The 19,812-nt window shown below is 37.9% G+C and overlaps 1 protein-coding gene across 2 annotated transcripts in view; it reads right to left on the bottom strand.

Moving 5' to 3' along the window:
- The window catches only part of fat2 (FAT atypical cadherin 2), a 36,947-nt gene extending 17,805 nt beyond the window's left edge, over positions 1 to 19,142 (bottom strand). Inside the window, exons 1-10 of one of the 2 annotated variants that reach the window (XM_027135454.2) lie at positions 18,872 to 19,142; positions 13,105 to 16,398; positions 12,148 to 12,459; positions 10,377 to 10,435; positions 9,151 to 9,462; positions 8,802 to 9,012; positions 6,523 to 6,662; positions 5,889 to 6,164; positions 4,943 to 5,153; positions 105 to 4,151 (exon numbers count right to left, since the gene is read on the bottom strand). In XM_027135454.2, the coding sequence (XP_026991255.2) occupies positions 105 to 4,151; positions 4,943 to 5,153; positions 5,889 to 6,164; positions 6,523 to 6,662; positions 8,802 to 9,012; positions 9,151 to 9,462; positions 10,377 to 10,435; positions 12,148 to 12,459; positions 13,105 to 16,369 (8,833 nt within the window). In that variant the 5' untranslated portion in view covers positions 16,370 to 16,398; positions 18,872 to 19,142. The remainder of the gene's footprint in view (positions 1 to 104; positions 4,152 to 4,942; positions 5,154 to 5,888; positions 6,165 to 6,522; positions 6,663 to 8,801; positions 9,013 to 9,150; positions 9,463 to 10,376; positions 10,436 to 12,147; positions 12,460 to 13,104; positions 16,399 to 18,871) is intronic. The other variant, XM_027135453.2, reaches the window with a different exon arrangement.
- Between the last annotated feature and the right edge of the window lie 670 nt (positions 19,143 to 19,812).

Genomic DNA, 19,812 nt, shown 5'->3' with positions numbered 1-19,812 from the left:
AAGGTTGTGCTACTGTCTGGTGATTGACTGGTGATTGTATGAATGTGTTAGTTTAACATACACAACATTATTTTGTTGATTGCTAGAACCATGATAGTACTCACCTGTTATATAGCATATGACTTGTCTGTTGTCAGGTGACACATCAATATCTGTAGTTGTCAGAGTGACTATCAGTTCCCCAGGCCTGCTGTTCTCAATGATGGATCCGACATAGACTTCCTCTGTGAACTGAGGAGGATTGTCATTTTCATCAGTGATAGTCACTTCCACAAGAGCTGATGAAGAAAATCTGATACTGCTTCCATGATCAGTAGCTACTACATAGAACCTATATAATTGTTTGGATTCACAGTCTGCCTCCTTCAAGGTGGTTATCCAGCCAGTTTGTGAGTCAATGCTGAAAATATCACTGATATCATCCATGTCTGGCTCCAGGGTATATGTCACGTCTCCGTTAGCATCTTTATCTGGATCATTAGCTGTCACCTGGATTACTGTAGTGGCAGCAGGCAAATTTTCAGCGAGTACAGCTTTGTACAGGTCAGAATCAAAGTTAGGTTGGTTGTCATTTACATCCTGAACCTGGATGTTAACAGACACTAGTGAAGCTACATCTGTGCCATTGTGAATACCTTGGGCAATAACATCAATCTGATACCACTTGGTCTTCTCATAATCAATATTCTTCTGCACCACAAGGGTCCCACTGTCTTCCTCAAGAGCAAACACTTGGTCTCTGTTGCTTTCCACAGTGTTGCCATCTACTAAACTATAGATGAGAGGTGTTTCAGCATCAGCCTTGACAGTACCTATCTCATAGCCGATAGGGAAATCCTCAGACACTGAGAATGTGTATAATGGCTCTGTAAACCTCGGTAGAGGCACCTCTGGAGGGATTACTTTAACCTGGACTGGCACAGAGGAGTTGTAAAATGGAATTCCTCCATCTCGAGCCTTGACTTTGAAATTAAAGATCTTGTTTTCCATGCCAACCAGGCTTTCCTTGACACTGACCACACCAGTGAAGGGATTGATCTCGATCACATCCTCTGTAACCTCCTCAGCTTCATCCACTGTGTAAGTGACATCTGCATTCTTGCCTTCATCAGCATCATAAGCCATTATTTGAATAACAGGAGAACCTTTATTTATTGTGGACTTAATAGAAACTTGGTACTGAGAGGCTTTAAACTGAGGCACATTGTCATTCTCATCAGTGAGAATGATCTTCACTGTGCAAAATCCTACTCTTCCCCCACCATCCTTAGCCATGACCTTGATTGCAATCACCCTTTGTTTGGGATTCTCTCTGTCCAGTGGCTGAGAGGTCACAATTTGCCCTTCAGCATCAATATTGAATTTTTCATCTGCTAGCTTGTTGATAATGGTGTAATCTACGCTGCCATAAGGACCATCGTCAGGATCAATTGCAGCCAGGCGAATGACACGTGTTCCTGCCTCTGCATTCTCAGCCAATTCGGCTTCATATAAATCATGGCTGAAGTATGGACTATGCCTGTTGCTGCCAGTCATGTCAATGTTTACAGGAGCAGTGGTTTGGAAAACACCATCCGAAACAGCAACGGTAAGATTATAAAAAGAATGCAAATTTCTCTTGCAAACATTGGAAAAGGAGATCAGACCTGACGATTCATTCATAGCAAAGTACCTTCCTTCATTACCTGAGAGGATTTTGTACTGGAGATTGTCCTTGATGTCAGGATCTGAGGCCTGGACTTTGATCACAACATGTCCACAGGTGGCCATTTCATCCAACGAGGCTCGATATTGAGGCTCACTGAAGTTTGGAGGGTTGTCATTGACATCTATAACATTCACAATAATTTGAGCTTCACTGCTGAGTGGTGGTGTACCATTGTCTGTTACTATGATTTTAAAATGGAATTCTTGTGTGGTCTCATAATCCAAGACCTCTGATGTTAACAAAAGGCCAGTTTGTGGATTAATCCTGAAAATTTTTGTTTCGTTTTTTCCTGTGTCAACGATTTCATAGGTTAAATCTTTGTTTCTTCCTGAGTCTCTGTCAAAAGCCGAGACCTGTATTACAGATGAGCCGATTGGAAGACCTTCTAACAAATCTACTTTGTAGGTAAGCTTCTCAAAGACAGGAGCATTGTCATTGATGTCCTCAACGTCTATCTGTACTTTGGACTCACTAAACGAGCCAGTTATAGAATCTGTGGCCCGAACAGTCAACAGGTAATTGGTCTGAGACTCATAGTCTAAAAAGTCAATGACACTTACCATGCCAGTTTTAAAGTCAATGTGAAAATACTGTGTGGCATTTTCTTCTTCTTCAAGGTTGTAGATAAGGCGATAGCCCTCTGGGTTTTTTGCTTGCACATGCAGGATGTTTGTAAATGGAGGAATGTTTTCAGGCAGTCGCAAAGGGTAAAATAGACTTTGAAAAATCGGATGGGAACGGTTTTGCACTTGAACATATAACTCCGCTACTGTTGACAGACTAGGATCTCCTTCATCTGAAGCTCTTACAGTAAGCACATACTTGTTCAAAGTCTCATAGTCTAGGGGTCGTTGTAGAGACACATCTCCAAGATAAGGATCAATCCTGAAGAGATTGAAGTGCTCCTCTAGTGTAAATATAATAGATGCATTTTCGCCAGTGTCATTATCAGTTGCTAGCACTTGGAAGAGAACGTCTCCTGGTTCTGTCTCATCAGATATCATAAGAGTATAGGGAAGGTTTGATATGATGGGTGCATTGTCATTGATATCATCTACATAGATTTTGACATAAGTGAGATCTAGTCGTTGTGGAATTCTCATGTCTCGAACCTCCACAGTCACATTGTACTCATCCTGTTCCTCCCGGTCAAAGGCAACACCTGTCGTTTGCAGCAAACCTGAAGACTGCACTATTGAAAACTTATCAGTTGGGTTCAGAACTGAGTAGATCAATGGTTCATTGAGGTAGCTGCCCACGGCTCTGAGTACAGTTAAAGTTTTTATAGATGTAGTGTTTTCAAGTACATTGCCTACATGGATCTTGTCCTCAAACTTTAAACTAGTCCTTGTCTTTTGACTGATGTTGACATTTACTAACGTGGTGTCTTTATATACACCATCTGAAGCTATAACCTTGAGCTCATAATGCGACTGAAAATCGGATACATTACTCATTGTGATTTCTCCAGTTGATGCATGTATTTTAAATGTATCATTGTAATTACTAATACTGTACAAAACCACAGAATCTGCATCATGGGCCATTACTTGGATGACTTTCATGTCTTTAAAAACAGGGAGCATGATGGAAGCTGTATAGACAGGTAGTGTGAATTTAGGAGGACAGTCATTAAAGTCCAGGACACGAATGATGACTTTGCATGGTTTGACAGCATTTAAAGAGGGCTCTCCTGAGTCCCGAACCTGAACTGTGAAGCTAAATTCAGGTGTAGTCTCAAAGTCAAGTGTGGATATCAGAGAGATTGTGCCCATGCTTGGATCTATTTTAAATATTTTGTTTGCCTCAGGCTCTTGGATATGAAAGATTAGCAGTGCATTAGAGTCCTTGTCAGCATCTGAGGCTTTGATGACCAGTGGGGTATTGTTCTCTCCCATTACCATGCTGTTTATATGAGCAGACTCGATGATCTGCCCATAGTAACTGTCCTGAAGAAAAACAGGGGCATTGTCATTTTCATCTATGATGTACACATAAACAACTGCATCTGATGAGATTCCTGCTGTATTTGTGGCTCTAATTTGGAGTCTGTAAGAGGTGCGCTCTTCAAAATTGAGGGATTTTTTGACAGATAACTGTCCAGAGTTTAAATTGATGTGGAAAGTTCCATTAGGGTCACCATCTTTGATCATATAGTTCACAGCAGAAGGACAGCTAGCTGAAACAGACATCACTGGAAAACCTAAACTACTAGTTTCACTTATTTCAGTAAAGTACTCATCCTTGGTAAATGTGGGTGCTGTGTGCTCAGACAGCCTGATATGGATGTTGACAGGACAGAGGTCACTGCGCTGGGGAAAGCCCTGGTCAGTGGCTTTCACCACAAGCTGGTATTGTTCTTGGGAGAGCCTGTTTAATGACTTAGCCACATGTATGCTTCCAGTCTCCTGGTCGATGTTGAAAGCTCCTTCTGTATTCCCTCCTGAAAAACAGAATTTATTTTTATACACTGTTACTAAGTTTATATGAAAATTCCAGAATGCCTCTGCATGATTTCAGTTTTCTCCATCTGTAGCGTATGTTTCAATACCAAGGTCATATTTCTCTAGTAATCTGAGTTTAGTTGCTGAGGTATCAAGGATCTTCTCTGTTCAGACTCCGAGATTGTTGTACAAACTTTCCTTAGATGTCCAAACAGTCACTGGCTGTATTCAAATGTCAACCTACCACTTCACAAAGGGCTTAAATTAGCATTTTGTTGTTCTATCTATCCTTTTTAGGTACCATTTATCCTACACAAGGAGTCTGGAGTCTAACCCAGGGAACTCTGGGCACCAAACGTTTACACCTGAAGCTCGTAAATGGTGTGCATTTATTTATTTGTTTGTTTGTTTTTTGCATACCAACCACACGGCATTTCCAGATTAATAGAACTCTTACTCTATACTCTCTTATTATCTAAAGCATTTCTGTAAGTCATTCTAGATTCTGCCAAATGGTATACATTTAAATAAATATAGCTTAAATTTGTTTTTAATAATGATTTTAGTTTTCTATTATATTGTCAAAATTAGGTCAAAAATACTTAAGCATTTATTTTATTTGATGTGTATCTATGATGCTACATTAGAACATTCACTATAGCAAACAATCCTCATAGTTTACTTGCTAGCATTTAAGACACAATAATTATAGATATAGATTGATTTCCTATAGCTGTTTACAGCCAGAATATAGACCAGAGACATAAAACTGTAGCTCTTATATTCTTACCTGAGTGAATAGAGTAGACAATCTCAGAATTACTGCCTTTGTCTTTGTCCAAAGCTTTAACTCGTAGCACCTCTGTTCCAGTTGGAGCCAAGTTACTGATGCTTCCCTCATAATGAGTGCTCATGAATGTGGGTGTGTAGTCATTACAGTCTTCCACATGCACTACCACTTTCACAAAGTTCCTCTTCACAGGGATCTCTTGATCACGAACCTTAAAAAAAAGTATAGATCTTTTATTTGTCTTTGCGTTCTGATGTAAGTCTTGAAAGTCTTGTCACCCAGGTCACTGTTGTATTTAAAGGTTATTTGTATTCTCTAATTTAATTCTAATTACCATTTTATGGTTTAAATATTTATAATACTGTGTTTTCTAATTCTTCCTATTTGCTTAGAAATGTTCTAATTAAATCCATAGAAATATCTGAGAAAACATTTTTCTCAATCTTTGTTTGACATATTTATCCTCCACTTTTTAAAATAAATAAATAAATAAAACCATCCGCATTTATGTGAGCAACTCTGTACCTGAATAGCAAGGCATCTGTGAGAGCTGTAGATATATCCATATAAATAGCAGATCAGCCCAATTTCATTTACCAGTTATGTGTCAATTACATATGGATATGTGTAAAATCTGAGCAGACGATCAAGCACAGCAGGCAGAGACAAGACTCCAAATCATTAGGGAAATAATCCCTTATAAATAGCTATGACAATCCAAGACGTTTTTAACTGTCATTTCTGTACTGGTTATAGTTTAAACCTGTTTTATGTGCATCCACCACACACAAACTACATTCCCTGTGCATGTGCCTGGGCCCAGACCCAACATTTGTCACCGCCATAATTCCTACATTTTAATTGCTCAATTATCATCTAATATAACTTGAACAATTCTGCTCTGTAAGCTTAGTTTTAACATATTAGGAGATAAAAACTATTTTACCATCACAAGAAGACTGTGTGTGGTGATGGCCTCATAGTCAAGCTCCTTGGTTAAGACGAGAACTCCACTCTTTGGATCCAGCTGGAAATGTTTAAGGCTGTCTGGGTTAAGACTGCTGTGGATCGAGTAAATGATCCTGCTGTTGATGTCTGCATCCTGGGCACTGATCTGCAGGATCTCCTTCCATGGAGTGGTGTCCTCTGGAACGCTCACTTCATACATACTTTTCAGGAACATGGGTCGATGCTCGTTCATGTCAAGCACTCGGATGTATGCCTGTGTTTGTTAAGATGGTAAAAATGCAGTGATGGTTAGTTTGTTCAAATAATTTCTAACTAATTCTATATATGTGATCGAAATATATTTCACAAGAGTTGATTTATTTAGTAGTATAAATAATCTAAAACCATTCTTTTTGTAAAATTGACCTCTCTTTTGGAGGTTTGTAAGCCCATTAACTAGCTGGTCCATATCTGGGGGGTTTTTTTCACTGTTTTTTTTCTGCGAAGTGAAATTTCTTCACTGTTCCTATGTTTCTGACAGATAAAAGCTTTGCCAGAGGCAAATAAAAATACTCCCTGTTTTGTGAGCATGATAGTTATAGTGAGTTTAATGTTTTCACACATGATCTTACCTGAGTTGTTATGGTCTGAGAGCCATCCGTCACACTGACAGTAAGGTTATAATTTGATTTTTTGCCAGCATCCAATTGCCTAGCTATTACAATACTTCCAGTGTTTTTCTCGATATAAAAGTCCTGATCTTCTTCGCCACCTAAGAGATGACATCAGAATTGTGTTAACACCAGACCCACTGTCATTGTTTCTCATCATACTTTATGGATGACTGAATTGTAAAAAAATATTATGACAATAAGCCATGTAATGGTTTCCAGTCTTAATTGAGTTAAATAAAAGTGAATGGTGGATTCTTTGTCCACTGTCCACACTATTGATGTTTAATTGACTCTAGTGTAGTAGACCTCAGCATTAACCATTATCACTTCTGTCATCTAAATTATGACCAAAAAGATGTCTTATACTGTGCTCTCCATGACGTTCAAAGTGTGACAAAAAAAATATATATTTGATTCTGAAAAAATATTTGGCACGCAAATTCTCAGACCAGCCCTCTTAATCAGTAGGGGTTAAACTCATGCCTGCTTTGGCAGATGGTGTTTATTAAGGAATCCACCTTATGAAGGAACATTGGTGTTATTTTAGTAAGGCTAAAGCTCCTGGATGGGCCTTTAATTTATCCCACATTATTAATTCCAAATTGATTTCTGTAGACTGTGACAAATTGTGGTTAATGCTGAGCTGACATATCACTGGTGGTTTTTAGGGCATTTCCAAGGAAGGTATGTGATTGAAATGAACAATGTTTTTTAATCAATAAATAAGTATTCACAGTATCAAAGTTCTTCAGTAGCACAGTGAAGGCACACACTTTATAGAAAATAGAGTAGAGCACTAGCAGATTTCTGTTTTGGAAAATATATGACTTGGTTACATAATTTCTTATGACACACATTTTATATAGATTTAAAAGTGACTGAGCTTAATGCATTTGGCTTCAACATATTTCACTGAGTAACCTTTGATAGCATACTTTGTTTGCTACATTTTCACAGCATGACCTCAGTGTTTAATGTACATCTATTGATTTTCTCCAGCTTTTCACTTTTATTTTCTTCTGTAGTGGATGTATTATTGTGGTTTTTTTTTCTCTAGTATTTTTTTTTATCACAGAAACATTACACATAAGGATGAGCATTGTTTCCAGCAGTTCCTTCTCTTGCTGCTGACTATTTTCCTGTCTCTCATCTCTATCTGAAGAGTTGCAGGTGGTTGGAAGCTGATCATAAGCTGATCACTGGCATTTGGATGGCTCTGGTCACCCTGCTGTCCGGAGACTGGGGACTTTGGCCTGCCTTCTAAGAAAAAATGCATGGTTCAGCTCTGCTCCTGTTTTGGTACCTACAGCTAAGCACTCAGAAGCACTTGGCCAGTAACCCTTTGCATTCTATATATGATGCGCTTAGCACAAATATCACAAGTGTTTAGGGTAAGGGGAACTAAGAGCAATAATAGCATAATGTGAATTTGTTAGGAACCTCTAACATTTGCTTAGCTAATATTTACCTTACATAATAGAAAACTAGAAATCTTCATCTCTGAACTTATTCGCACAGCAATTCCTGATTATCACATCGATGACCAAGCTGTTTCATAATTTACTATTAACCACAATATAATGTTAACTGATAAGTATGTACACAAACACAACCACAAACACACTGCATTCATTTATAATTATATATATATATATATAGTAAAAAGGGTGATGACTGAAATAACTATTTAATCCTGATGTAAATATACAGCTGATTACTGGACCTTATGGAGCAATGGTAGAAATGTACCCTGGATGTGACAGCAGTCCATCACAGGCAACCATACACACACATTGTCACACTGCAGGGGGATTTAGCACAGCCAATTCACCTACTGGCATGTTTTTGTGAGGTAAGGGAAACTAGAGAACTCACACAGGCATGAGGAGAACATATTTCAATCCCGAAAATGTGTGCAATAATTTTTCACTGATTGCTGGAACCTGTTATGTGATTTTTCACTGATTAGCATTGTCAGAGCATGCTCTTTTGTGCAAACACCACAAAAGTCCCCATATAGATTATTATAATCCTTATCAAACATTACTCTTTTCTTATAAAGGAACAACAGGCTTCTACAACAATGACATTTGTTTTAGCTTTTCCAGATCTGGCAGCTGTCACAGACACAGGATTATGTTGACACAAACAGTGGACTGTGCTCTCGCCAAGCTGTCGTGTTTGTGGTTACTGAGGCATGTTGGAATAGGAAGACAGGATGATACCAGTGTACTTACCTACAATGTCGAACAAGAGGAGGCTCTGTGTGATCTCGGTGCTAATGATTCCCACCATATGAGTGACAGGATCTGACTCCATGACAGCAAAGGTGAAGTGGGCCTCGTCGAAAGCTAGAAACTCAGAACTGGGTTCTGGTTGTGGCAGCCATTCAACATGTAGACGTGCTTTTGAACTTTTTGCAGGACTGCCATGATCTGTGGCTTTTATCTGAGACACAAGAGACATAAAAGCAGGGCAAGTTGAATTAGTTCCCTATTTAAAAAAATAATTGTTAAATGTATAAAAAAAACTGTGAGTTTTAACTAATATAAAGTCTTAACAACATTATTATTTGTCATTTTGTACCGTTAGGATGCTGTAGTTGCCTCGTGCAAACACCCCTTTGGCAGTCACCACCCCTGTGCTGGGGTGGATTTCATATCGATCCTCCATGTTATCCTCCAGACTGTAAGTGATCTGGCTGTTTGGTCCATCATCTTTATCACGTGCGATCATCCTGTAGACTTCCTGGGATAATACCTTGTTCTGCCATTCAGGCAGTTGGACCTGGGAAAGCTTGTGACTGAATTGAGGGGTATTGTCATTCTCATCTAGCACCTGAATGACCACTGTAGCTGTGGAGCGCAGGGGAGGATCTCCATTATCTGATGCAATCACCTACACAAACAGAGATAACACCGATGATTGTAATCAAGGCTATGCATAACATGTAGATGATTTTTTTTATACTTAGACCATTAGCTCCCATGGACATTCTTGGCATATTAAGGTACAGTTTAAGTCCAAACAACTTCTTTCAAACTTCTTCTGCTCATAGCACACTGAGAGTTGTATCAGAGTTGCGTTAAGCATAAGATAAAAACATTTGCAGCTCAAGAACTCCGAATACCAAATTTAATGGGTGGGAAAATAGTCTACATATCATGAGTACATGATTTCATGAGCTCAGCTTACTTGGTTACATTTGTGGCTAAAGCTAATTAACAGTGTATGCACTAAATATCTAGTATAAAAAAATAAAGAAATCATATTTTAAATTGATACCAGATTTGCAACTGTAATGTGTTTATTACAACTATAATTACAGTCAGCAATAGATAGCCAACTTTTCTAGACTCTTGCATACTATACTTCATACTTATGGTCAAGACATAAAGTTTCCATTTCTAAATAAGGCCTTAAATCAGTAAAAGTATATGTTAAGCTAAAAAACAAAAATAACAAGAAAAATGTACTTTTACATTTGCAGCATTTGGCAGACGCCCTTATCCAGAGTAAGGTACAAAAGTGCTTTTAATTCTCTATCATTGAATACATTGACTCTGGTTCACTAAGTTACAGCTTTAAGATACATTACCATAAGCCTAAAACACTGCTCATAGTTGTTGTTGTTGTTGTTGTTTTAATATACACATCAAACAAACTGGGGAGAAAGCACTACTTCAAGTATTTCATGAAGAAGTCGGTCTTCAACCGTTGTTTGATCAGAAACGATCAGAAATGATCAGACATGTGTCTCAATAAGCGACAACTAAATAACAAAGATAGAAAGAAAAAGCAGGCAAAATCACCTCAATAATGTGCTCTGCTCTTTGTTCACGATCCAGGGCTGAGACAGTGCTGATCACACCTAAGCAAACACAGGCAGAGGAAAAGAGCAGACAAGCTAATCAATGATATGGCACTCAGTTGGAAGGCACACCTGTTTTCAGTCCTCAGAATGAGGGTTTCACTCTCACTACCTACAGTTTTGCTTTCAGTGTTTATCTTGCTCTGCTGTCCAAAGTTATTGCAGTTGCCAATGGAAAACCCAGGTCTTTCCATTAACAATAAAGAAACATATTATTAACAGGGAGTTACATCAAAAATTAGAGGTGTCCCAACAAGTACCACGGGCTGAACCGGCATGTTTTTTCAAGTAAGAAATATGCTATAAGGATAAGATATGGTAGTGCTGGAACTCTTTGGCAAACGAAAAGTAAATGCACAGTAAAAAATATTTTATCAAGCATTGCTATATGTAATTATCTCTGTAGTCAGGGTGTGATTTGTACAAGACAGAGGAGCAGTTACCAGCAGGGTGCTTCTGCCTTTACAGCACTCTAAACAAACCCTGCTGGGCTTTAACAGTACACTGTATTTAGGCAGATGTCATTTTGGCATGGCTTTAGAATTACTATCCACCTGGAAAATCACTTCAACTTCATTGTCTACAGAATTTGGGAAATTAATCTAAAATATACAGGACTGCAAGCAAAGTTGTTGCTTAAATACAAAATCAGCCAGGTCAACCACACCATTTTCACTAGTATACAATATATGAGTCAGATTGAGTCAGTTGTGCGATGAAGCTCTAATCTCAATACACTCCAGATTTGTTTGTCTTTAGCAATTCCACTTATTACGCTTATCCAAAATGAGAAGATTTTTCTACACTAAGCCTTTAAGTCAGTTAGCTTCGTCACGCTGGTCTCTGTGGATATGAGTCATCAAGGCCCTGTTCTAGCATGGAGCTATTGGCATCGCCAACCTCATTTGCCTGAAGAAAAGATCTGATTAAGATACAAGTTAAAAGTCATATTATTTAGTTCCAATTTGAACTAATTTTTAAAATTTTTTATCCTTTGGTCTTTTGTACAGTGCCTACAGTCTTTTGTTTGACTTTTCCTTTAATCATTTAAACTCATAACTTGGCAATGAGTGTACAGACTGCTATACAATGCTTCAAAGTACAGTGATGAGGATTACTATAAAATTATAAGCCCCTGAAAAAAACAACGCAAAAAAAAGATTTGGAGCCTTCCACCACGTGCAACAGACATTTGTTCGTTGAATTCTCATTACAGGTTTCTCGTTAGGTGTGCGTGGTCTTGTTTAGCCCGGGGTGGAGCTTATGAAGCAACAAAGAAATGAGAAGCTGTGAACGGACATGTACAAGCTTGTTATGTTGGTTAATGTTCTTCTAATTTTCTAGACGCACTTCAAAGACTCTGACTGAGACCTGTTGTAATGTTGCAATCGAAGACCCGAGATAAGGTGTTTTAGAAGCTTTTTTCATGCTCCAGGGACTTGCATTAAGGTGTCTATAGAATAATAGCATTTTGCACACTGTAATTTTTTATAGAAGTCTACAGTATGTACTTCTTTCGGTACACCTTGGTTACACCTTGCCTGTGTCTGAACTTGTTTGAATGATTAAATGCTGCAGGTTATTTTTCAACTCTAATCGCTTGTAGTAGACCTGTTAAAATACATTGTCTAAAAACAGACAGCCCAACTTCTGAACGACTCATAACTGCAATTAAGTAGCTCATGAGTAAAAACTTTTAAGTTATATAATACCTGTCTTTGGACTGATGTCAAAATACGTTCTCTGAGAATCCGGGATTTGGAATGTTATCTTCCCCTCAGATGACTTGTCCACATCTGTGGCGGCAACTTTCAACACAAATTTGTCTCTAGGCAAGTTTTCTTTGATTGAAGCAAAGTAGATAGGTTGGGACAGCTCAGGAGGATTGTCATTGATATCCAAAACTTCAATATAGACTTCTGTCCAGGCCAGTAGGGGAATAGTGCCTAGATCAGTGGCATATACCGTCAACCAATAGTGTGTTATAGCCTCCCTGTCCACTGGGTCTGCCAGCTGAATGACTCCTGCAACAGAGAATCGTACAGTTTCCGGTTACTGAGGTGTATTATAAATAATAATATACAAACACATTCTCTGTCAATTCTCTATGATCATCACAGTCATTTCAACTGAGGTACCACTTTTAAATTCTCATCTGATTGGTTATAAGATCTGTCTATAAGCTCTGACAATACTACATGCTTTCTAATACATTATTGTATCCATAGTAACAGCTAATTCACATTGACTTGAATTTAACATGAAAAACAATAAACATAGATATGGTAAAGCTAGGAGATTTATATAATATTTAACAGTATTGTAAAAGGAGTGTCAAGAGACAGCACTTTATTATAGTCAGGGCTAAGGCTTGTTTTTTTTTTTCAGTTTTTAAACACAGAAAAGTCTTCAGAACAGACGAATTGTCATTTTGTAATTTCCCATTAACACAACCTGCGGGAACTAACTTGTCTTATAGATACAGTGTTCCATAACAAAAATGTAATTAAGCAGTTAAAATATATGATGTGTTAAACACTTTAATCATTGGTAAATTGCTGTGATATAAAAAAAAATCAGATAGAGATATAAGATGAATATAGTGAATATATTAGATTGAGTGGAATAAATTATTATGAATGTGGCATGAATGTAGTAATCTAGTGTACCTGTTTCTTCATCAATGATAAAGACACCAAGTCCTGTCCCATCATGAATGTGATATCTAACGACACCATCTTTGCCCAGATCTTTATCCACTGCCGTCACAGTCAGGACTGACGTGCCTATTTTGGCATCTTCCATAACTGAAGCATTGTGCACAAATGAGCTGAAAACTGGTGCATTCAGATTTTCATTGACATCCAGCACTTCAACTTCTATAAAACATGAGGATGACAAGGACCTGGGTTTTCCATGGTCCACAGCACGAACTGTTAGATTATATAACTGTTTTCTCTCAAAGTCCAGTTCCTTCTCAAGCATCAGTAATCCTGTGGCTGTGTCCAAGAAAAATGTGCCTCGTTCACTGTTCTTTAGATTATAGCTTACAGTGCCTCCACTGCCCAAATCTAAGTCATAGCTTTCAACCCATAACAGGACTGTGCCTTGAGGGGCATCTTCAGGAACTTTAATCCTGTAGACCTTAGGTACAAACACAGGAGGATTATCATTGATATCTTCAAGGACAACCACTAAATCCGCTGTTGAGATAAGCTGAGGGTCCTCTTTCGCTTCATCTCTGGCTTCAATCTTTAAGTCATATCTGGGGAAGGTCTCTCTGTCCAAATTGCCTTTCACACTCACCTCCCCAGAGATTTCATTAACTTTGAACAAGTTAGTAAATGTTAACAAGGAATATTTGATCACTCCATTGTCATCTAGGTCATAATCCACTGCATGCACTTTAAAGATACTTTTGTCAATCTCTGTGTTTTCAGGGATATTAAGAACATATCTTGGTTGAGAAAATAAAGGTGGATTGTCATTTGCATCTAGGACATTTACAGCAAGCAATTTCCAGGCAGATATTTGTGGAGTGCCTAAGTCATACACAGTTATGTTCAGAATATAGAATTGTTTAGTTTCTCTATCTAATGGACAGATCAGTTTTAGTTCTCCCGTGTTCATGTCAATTGTGAAACATCCGTCTTCATTACCACTTGAAATTGCATAGACAAGTCTGCCATTAAATCCACTGTCATTATCAGTGGCCTTAAAGTGTAATATGGACACATTGAGAGCAAAATCTTCCCTGACATCAATGGAGCTTGGCATGGTAAGAGCAAACTTTGGAGAGTGATGATTGATTATATGGACATCGGAGAAGGTTTCTTCCTCTTGGGCAGAAAGGACAGGCTTGATCGATTCAATCAGCTTCTCAGTCAGCTGCCGGGACACTCCAGTTTCCTGACAGTGTCTTATAACTTCCTTTCCTTTGTCTGTTATATCTACAGTAACGGTAGTGGACTCTGTGCTATATTTTCCATCAGTTGCTGTTATTTGTAGGTTAAATGAAGGATGTTTTCTTGCTAGAATTTCATTGGGAATAGGTTGAGCTAGACTGATGCTGCCAGTAACAGCGTCAATTGTAAATAATTTATCCTCATTTCCTGACTGGATTCTGTAATGTATTTGCTCAAGCTCATCATAATCAACTGCAAAAATATCAACAATGTTGTTTCCAACTTTTAAATCTCTTGGTATGGAGACGTTGCACGCCACCTTTTCAAAAAGTGGAATGTTGTCATTCATGTTGATCATAGTTATAGTCACAGCACACTCATTTACACGATTAAAGGGACTGCCACTGTCAGAAGCCCAGATCCTGAGATGGTACCACCTTTTCATTAACTCATAGTCAAGCTCTTCAGAGGTAGAAATTACTCCTGTTAATGGATCTATGACAAAAGGTAGTGGAGCTGTGTTTGCAATTGCATAGTTGACAAAACCATTGTTGTCCCTGTCCACATCGATAGCGGTGATGGTTAAAACGCTAGTTCCTATCGGAACATTTTCTTGCACTGTGGCCTGGTATGAGGGTGAGGTAAATGACGGAGCGTTGTCATTCTCATCAGTTACGTCGACTATAACGTGAGCTTCAGTTTCACCAGGAATGACTGTGACATCAAACTCATAATGAGATTTCTTTTCAAAGTCAAAATGCTCAGTCGTGACAATAATGCCAGTTTTGGGATTCATTTTGAATTTGTGGCTATCCTGGTTGTTTTTTATGTGGTATGTGATATTTTCTAATTGTGGCTGGACAGACACTTTAAGTACATGGGTTTTTGGTGGGGAAAATTCACTAAGGCTTACTTGATATGTTCTCTGCTGGAAGTTAGGTGAGGTGAATAGGGGGAACGGAATATAAATTTCCTTAATCGGTGTTAGCAAAGGGGGATTACTTCTGTCTTTCGCCTGAAGGGAAACATTTAATCCATGTGTGTTTTCTGCCCAGTTAATCCGTTTTATTGAGACCAATTGAAAGCCATTACCGTGGAAGGCAGGTGGAATAATCTCAAAATCCTTCTCTGTATCTCCTGCAACTATGCTCAAAGAGGCAGCCCGTGCTTTCACATGAGGCTCTAGCTTGATGTTCACACTTATTCTTTCAGCATCCATTTGAGGAGCCTCTGAAGTCATAGGTGAAATAAGAGTAAAATTGTCTGTGGTCTTTTCAACATTTACGACCACCGTTGCAACATTTCCAAATTTCTGGACACCAGAGATTTTCTTCGTCCTGTCCTCAGCCAGAATTGTGAGATCATATCTGTTGCTCAGACTGGCATTAAGCATTTTAACAAGTATGACAGTGCCCGTGAAAGGATCCACAGCAAATGGATGTGATCTAGTAGTGAAGGAGTAATAAAATTCACCATTGCTTCCAGTGTCAGCATCTGTTGCGCTTACTCTCACCACGGTCGACTTTACAGCAGCGTCCTCTCTAATTACCACGTTGTAAGATGCAGGGTAGAACAGGGGTTTAAGGTCATTTCTATCAAGGACCTGGATCAGTACTTTTGTTCTGGTCTGATACTCATAGGAGCTCTCATTAGCTTCAACAGTCAGCGTGTAGGCATCTCGTACTTCTCGGTTGAGCAATACAGGAGAGACAGAGCTGCCACTGCCGGTTGCGATCCTCAGAAAGCTGAAATCCCCCATGGTTAACTCCTCTGCCTTGAAAAGGCCATCATCATCACCAGCGACAATTTTGTACTTGATGTTCCATAAAGGATCAGAAACTACAATGCCCATTCTTATGGGACTCTCCACATAGGTCCGGGGGGCAGAGTTCTCGTTAATGGTGGCATTATATAAGTGATGGGTGAATCTCAGAGGGGAGCCGTCTTTTCCAAGGCTCCCCTGACATCTGGATATGTGCAGTAGGACTGCTAGAAGGCTGAGCAGTTTAGACCTCTCTTTCAAGGCCATTCTCAGTGGCTCCTCATGGACCTTCAGACCTGAAAATACAAGAAAAATAAGTTTGTATGTGGTATGTTTGTGAGAATTTCACTATGGTCAGGATCACAAATGCACACACACACTACTTGAATAATGCATAACACACACACACACACACACACACACACACACACACACACACACACACACACACACACACACACACACACCAAGTGAAAGCCCACAGGCAGGTATTCACACTCCTGTTCTAACATGCCTAGACAAAAGCAACATTTTATTGTGCGAGCTTATGAAGAACCATGTGTTCAACAGGTCTGTTCGCTTTGACTCCAATCATTTCACCATCTTCTAAGAAATTATATAGACAATTTATTTCCTGTAGTCCCCCACCAAAAAAAAGGTAAATATAATAAATACCCTTTCCCCTGTTTATCTTTAATCTTTTTTTCTCTCTTTTGTTTTTCTGTTTGTGAAGTATATTCTTGATAAAACTTGAGCGTTTGCTTGTTACTTTTGGCTGTATAATTGAAATATAAACTGTGGGCTGTATTTGCAAAACTGTGCACCCCTCCAGGGCAATTTCGGGTTATAAAAGTGGCAGAGCGAGTGATTAAGCAATTGCACATATCTGTTTGTAACAGGATGTGTCTTGTGTTCTTACTCATAGTCATAGTCTACAGTATCAGCTACCTGTAGCCACATGCTCAGACCAGCTTTTAACCCCATAGCTAAAGTTTGAAGGCATGTACTATAGGCAGATATGAATAAAAATGGTGGTTCTGCTACTACATATTGGTATTATAATGACTATTTGTATGTGAGAAGCTGATCTGTATTACCATTCTTATACTACACATCTACATAGTTCATCTTTTAAATAGAGTAGGTCATAGTAAGGACTAATCTATTAACTTTAAAAGAATTTTTCTATGCTTACTGTGTATCCTCTTATGATATAGCTTGTGTATATAAAATATGTTCATATTATTCACTAAGATTTTTTTTTTTTAAATCACTGGCTTTTTTCCCCCCCATATATTCTTTATAGAAAAAAACAATAGTAAATTACAATATTTGTTACTAGCACTAGTATCTAACAAATTCTGGTATAATACTTACAATTTGAGTGCTTTAGCATGATTTTTCATATATTAATACATATATATGCAGAACCTGCTGAAAAGTAAAGATGTAAAGCAAAAATGATATTCATTAGTAGCATTAGAACTATCTATCAAAGTAATCTAGGACGTTAGTTTCAAATCAAACTACTTAGGATGTCATTTCAGGATCTCACAAAAATTCAGGATCTTTTATTTTAAATATTATAACTAATTATTATAATAAATTATATCAGTTTTATTTGCTATATCATGCTAATACTTCGGGAGCAACAGGAGGCCATGTGCTTAAAGCAGAGACCTACTAATAAATAAAATAATTAACAAATAAATTATATATATATATATATATATATATATATATATATATATATATATATATATATATATATATATATACTATAACTAGATTAAGCTTTTACATAACAAAATGAATGTAGAGCAATTTCATTAGCAACTTCATTCTGTTGCACTGAAAGCACCTAACACAGCCTTATTTGCCTCTTTAACCATTACCACAATGACCAGTATGACCAAGAACAGACCACAAAAATGACACTTAGAACAAACCGACAGATTCAAACAGATTCTTTTTTGTTTTGATTTGTTTTGTTTTATTTTGATCTAAAAAAGTGAGCAAATGATTTTAGTAACCAAATACACCATCATATCATCTTTAGTTTTTAGTACAAAAGGACAAACCTTATTACACTTTTTGTTCAAATGTATTTGGATTTTGTTTATTTTCTTATGAATGAGATGTTAAGAAATCATACAAAGAATAACTTCACCCCTACTTTAGCCATAACCACTGACTTACATACAACTCAGGATGTGCAAATTGTCCTACATTTATAAGTGTTTGGTTAACACAGGAGCTGTTCTTATTTTCTTTGAGGCCTATTTTAAACTAAATAAACCATATGTCTGGATTGAAAGTGAGACAAGTGAGACATTTAAATCATTTGCAAAGCTGCTATCTGAAATGTGCATCTCAGGTCAGCTCAAACCTGCATATAGATCCGCTTGCAGTGATAACGCAATCACTAACATGGTAAATTCTTTTAAACCAAACTAAACAGTTTTTGCATATTTTATGTAAATAAGAGACATTTATTGCAAGAATGATAACTAAGGCAAGTTTGCATAACGGTTACATACAATTTGTATTTTCTACTTTCAGATTTCTTCAGCATCTAAACTTCTTAAGTCTGTGCAATCAAACACTTATGAATTGCTTACTGAATTTCTCTTCACAAAACAGTAGACCTGATAAATGGTCCCATTATTGTCTTTTGCTTAATCACCGAGAGGAATAGACAGTCACAATATCAGTTATAATCGAGTCGATATAAAGGCACTGAAAATCGTTAGCCACATCCACACCTACTGTGATAGTTGACATACCCGAGGTTATCCTGAGTGAAAACTCTTCATGGAACCTTTGCCGCAACTCCCTACAACTTGGCTAATTTCAGATTCCAGTGTGCCGTTACAAGTAGTAATCTTTTGTCCATAACATAGTTTAAAATAAAGTGAAAAGAATCCCAACAAATCCAACAGTTGGGCTCCTTGCACCGGATGATCTGTTTTTACACAAATGAAAAGTGGTATAGAGTGCCGTGCTTGTGAGACACCTTCTTCCCTCAGGACGTTCATCCCTCCCCAATCTGTCCCGCCCTCAACCCCACACCCTCCTCCACTCTCCAACACCCAAGCAGACACCCAGGCACATGTCTGTCTCTCTCACTCTTTCTTTCTATCTCTCTGTGCTTTCCTGCATTTGGGCTTTGGGCCATGGGTGGATGAAACCTTTTTCAGAACAGTACCATGCTGGTAGTAAGGATTAACTTCATGGTCTGCTTTTTTATTACTTTAAGGCAAATCTTAACAGTGTTTACTCCTCGCTCTTCAAGATTACAGTCAGATAGCTTAAGTTTCTTTAAAGGCAAGAGACTGCATTGTGAGATCTAATAATAGCTTTCAGGACTGTCAATGAATAATTAAGATTTCAATGAATGTGATTTTTTGTTTCATTAACATCTTTTCAGAATTAGTCTATATGTGTTATAATACTTTTTAAAAATAAAACTGTCCCAAATGCTACTTGAACATGAGTTTTTATTGTGTCCTTTGCTACTATTTACCCCTAAATCTAAATATCTTCATTTTATTGTTATGTAAACAAAGCCTCCTACTCCTGGTTAGGTTACTTGCCTAAGTGAGGTGAGGTGTGTGAGGCAGGTTTTAGCCAGATAACTAAAACCTTCAGGTTTATCAAACCACAAGAATGGCGAGCTGATAGGATCTGTTTTACTTTTATCAGCTTCA

Source organism: Tachysurus fulvidraco, chromosome 17 (genome assembly GCF_022655615.1).
Source record: "Tachysurus fulvidraco isolate hzauxx_2018 chromosome 17, HZAU_PFXX_2.0, whole genome shotgun sequence".
NCBI lineage: Eukaryota > Metazoa > Chordata > Actinopteri > Siluriformes > Bagridae > Tachysurus > Tachysurus fulvidraco.
This window is presented reverse-complemented; position numbering and strand designations above follow the sequence as displayed.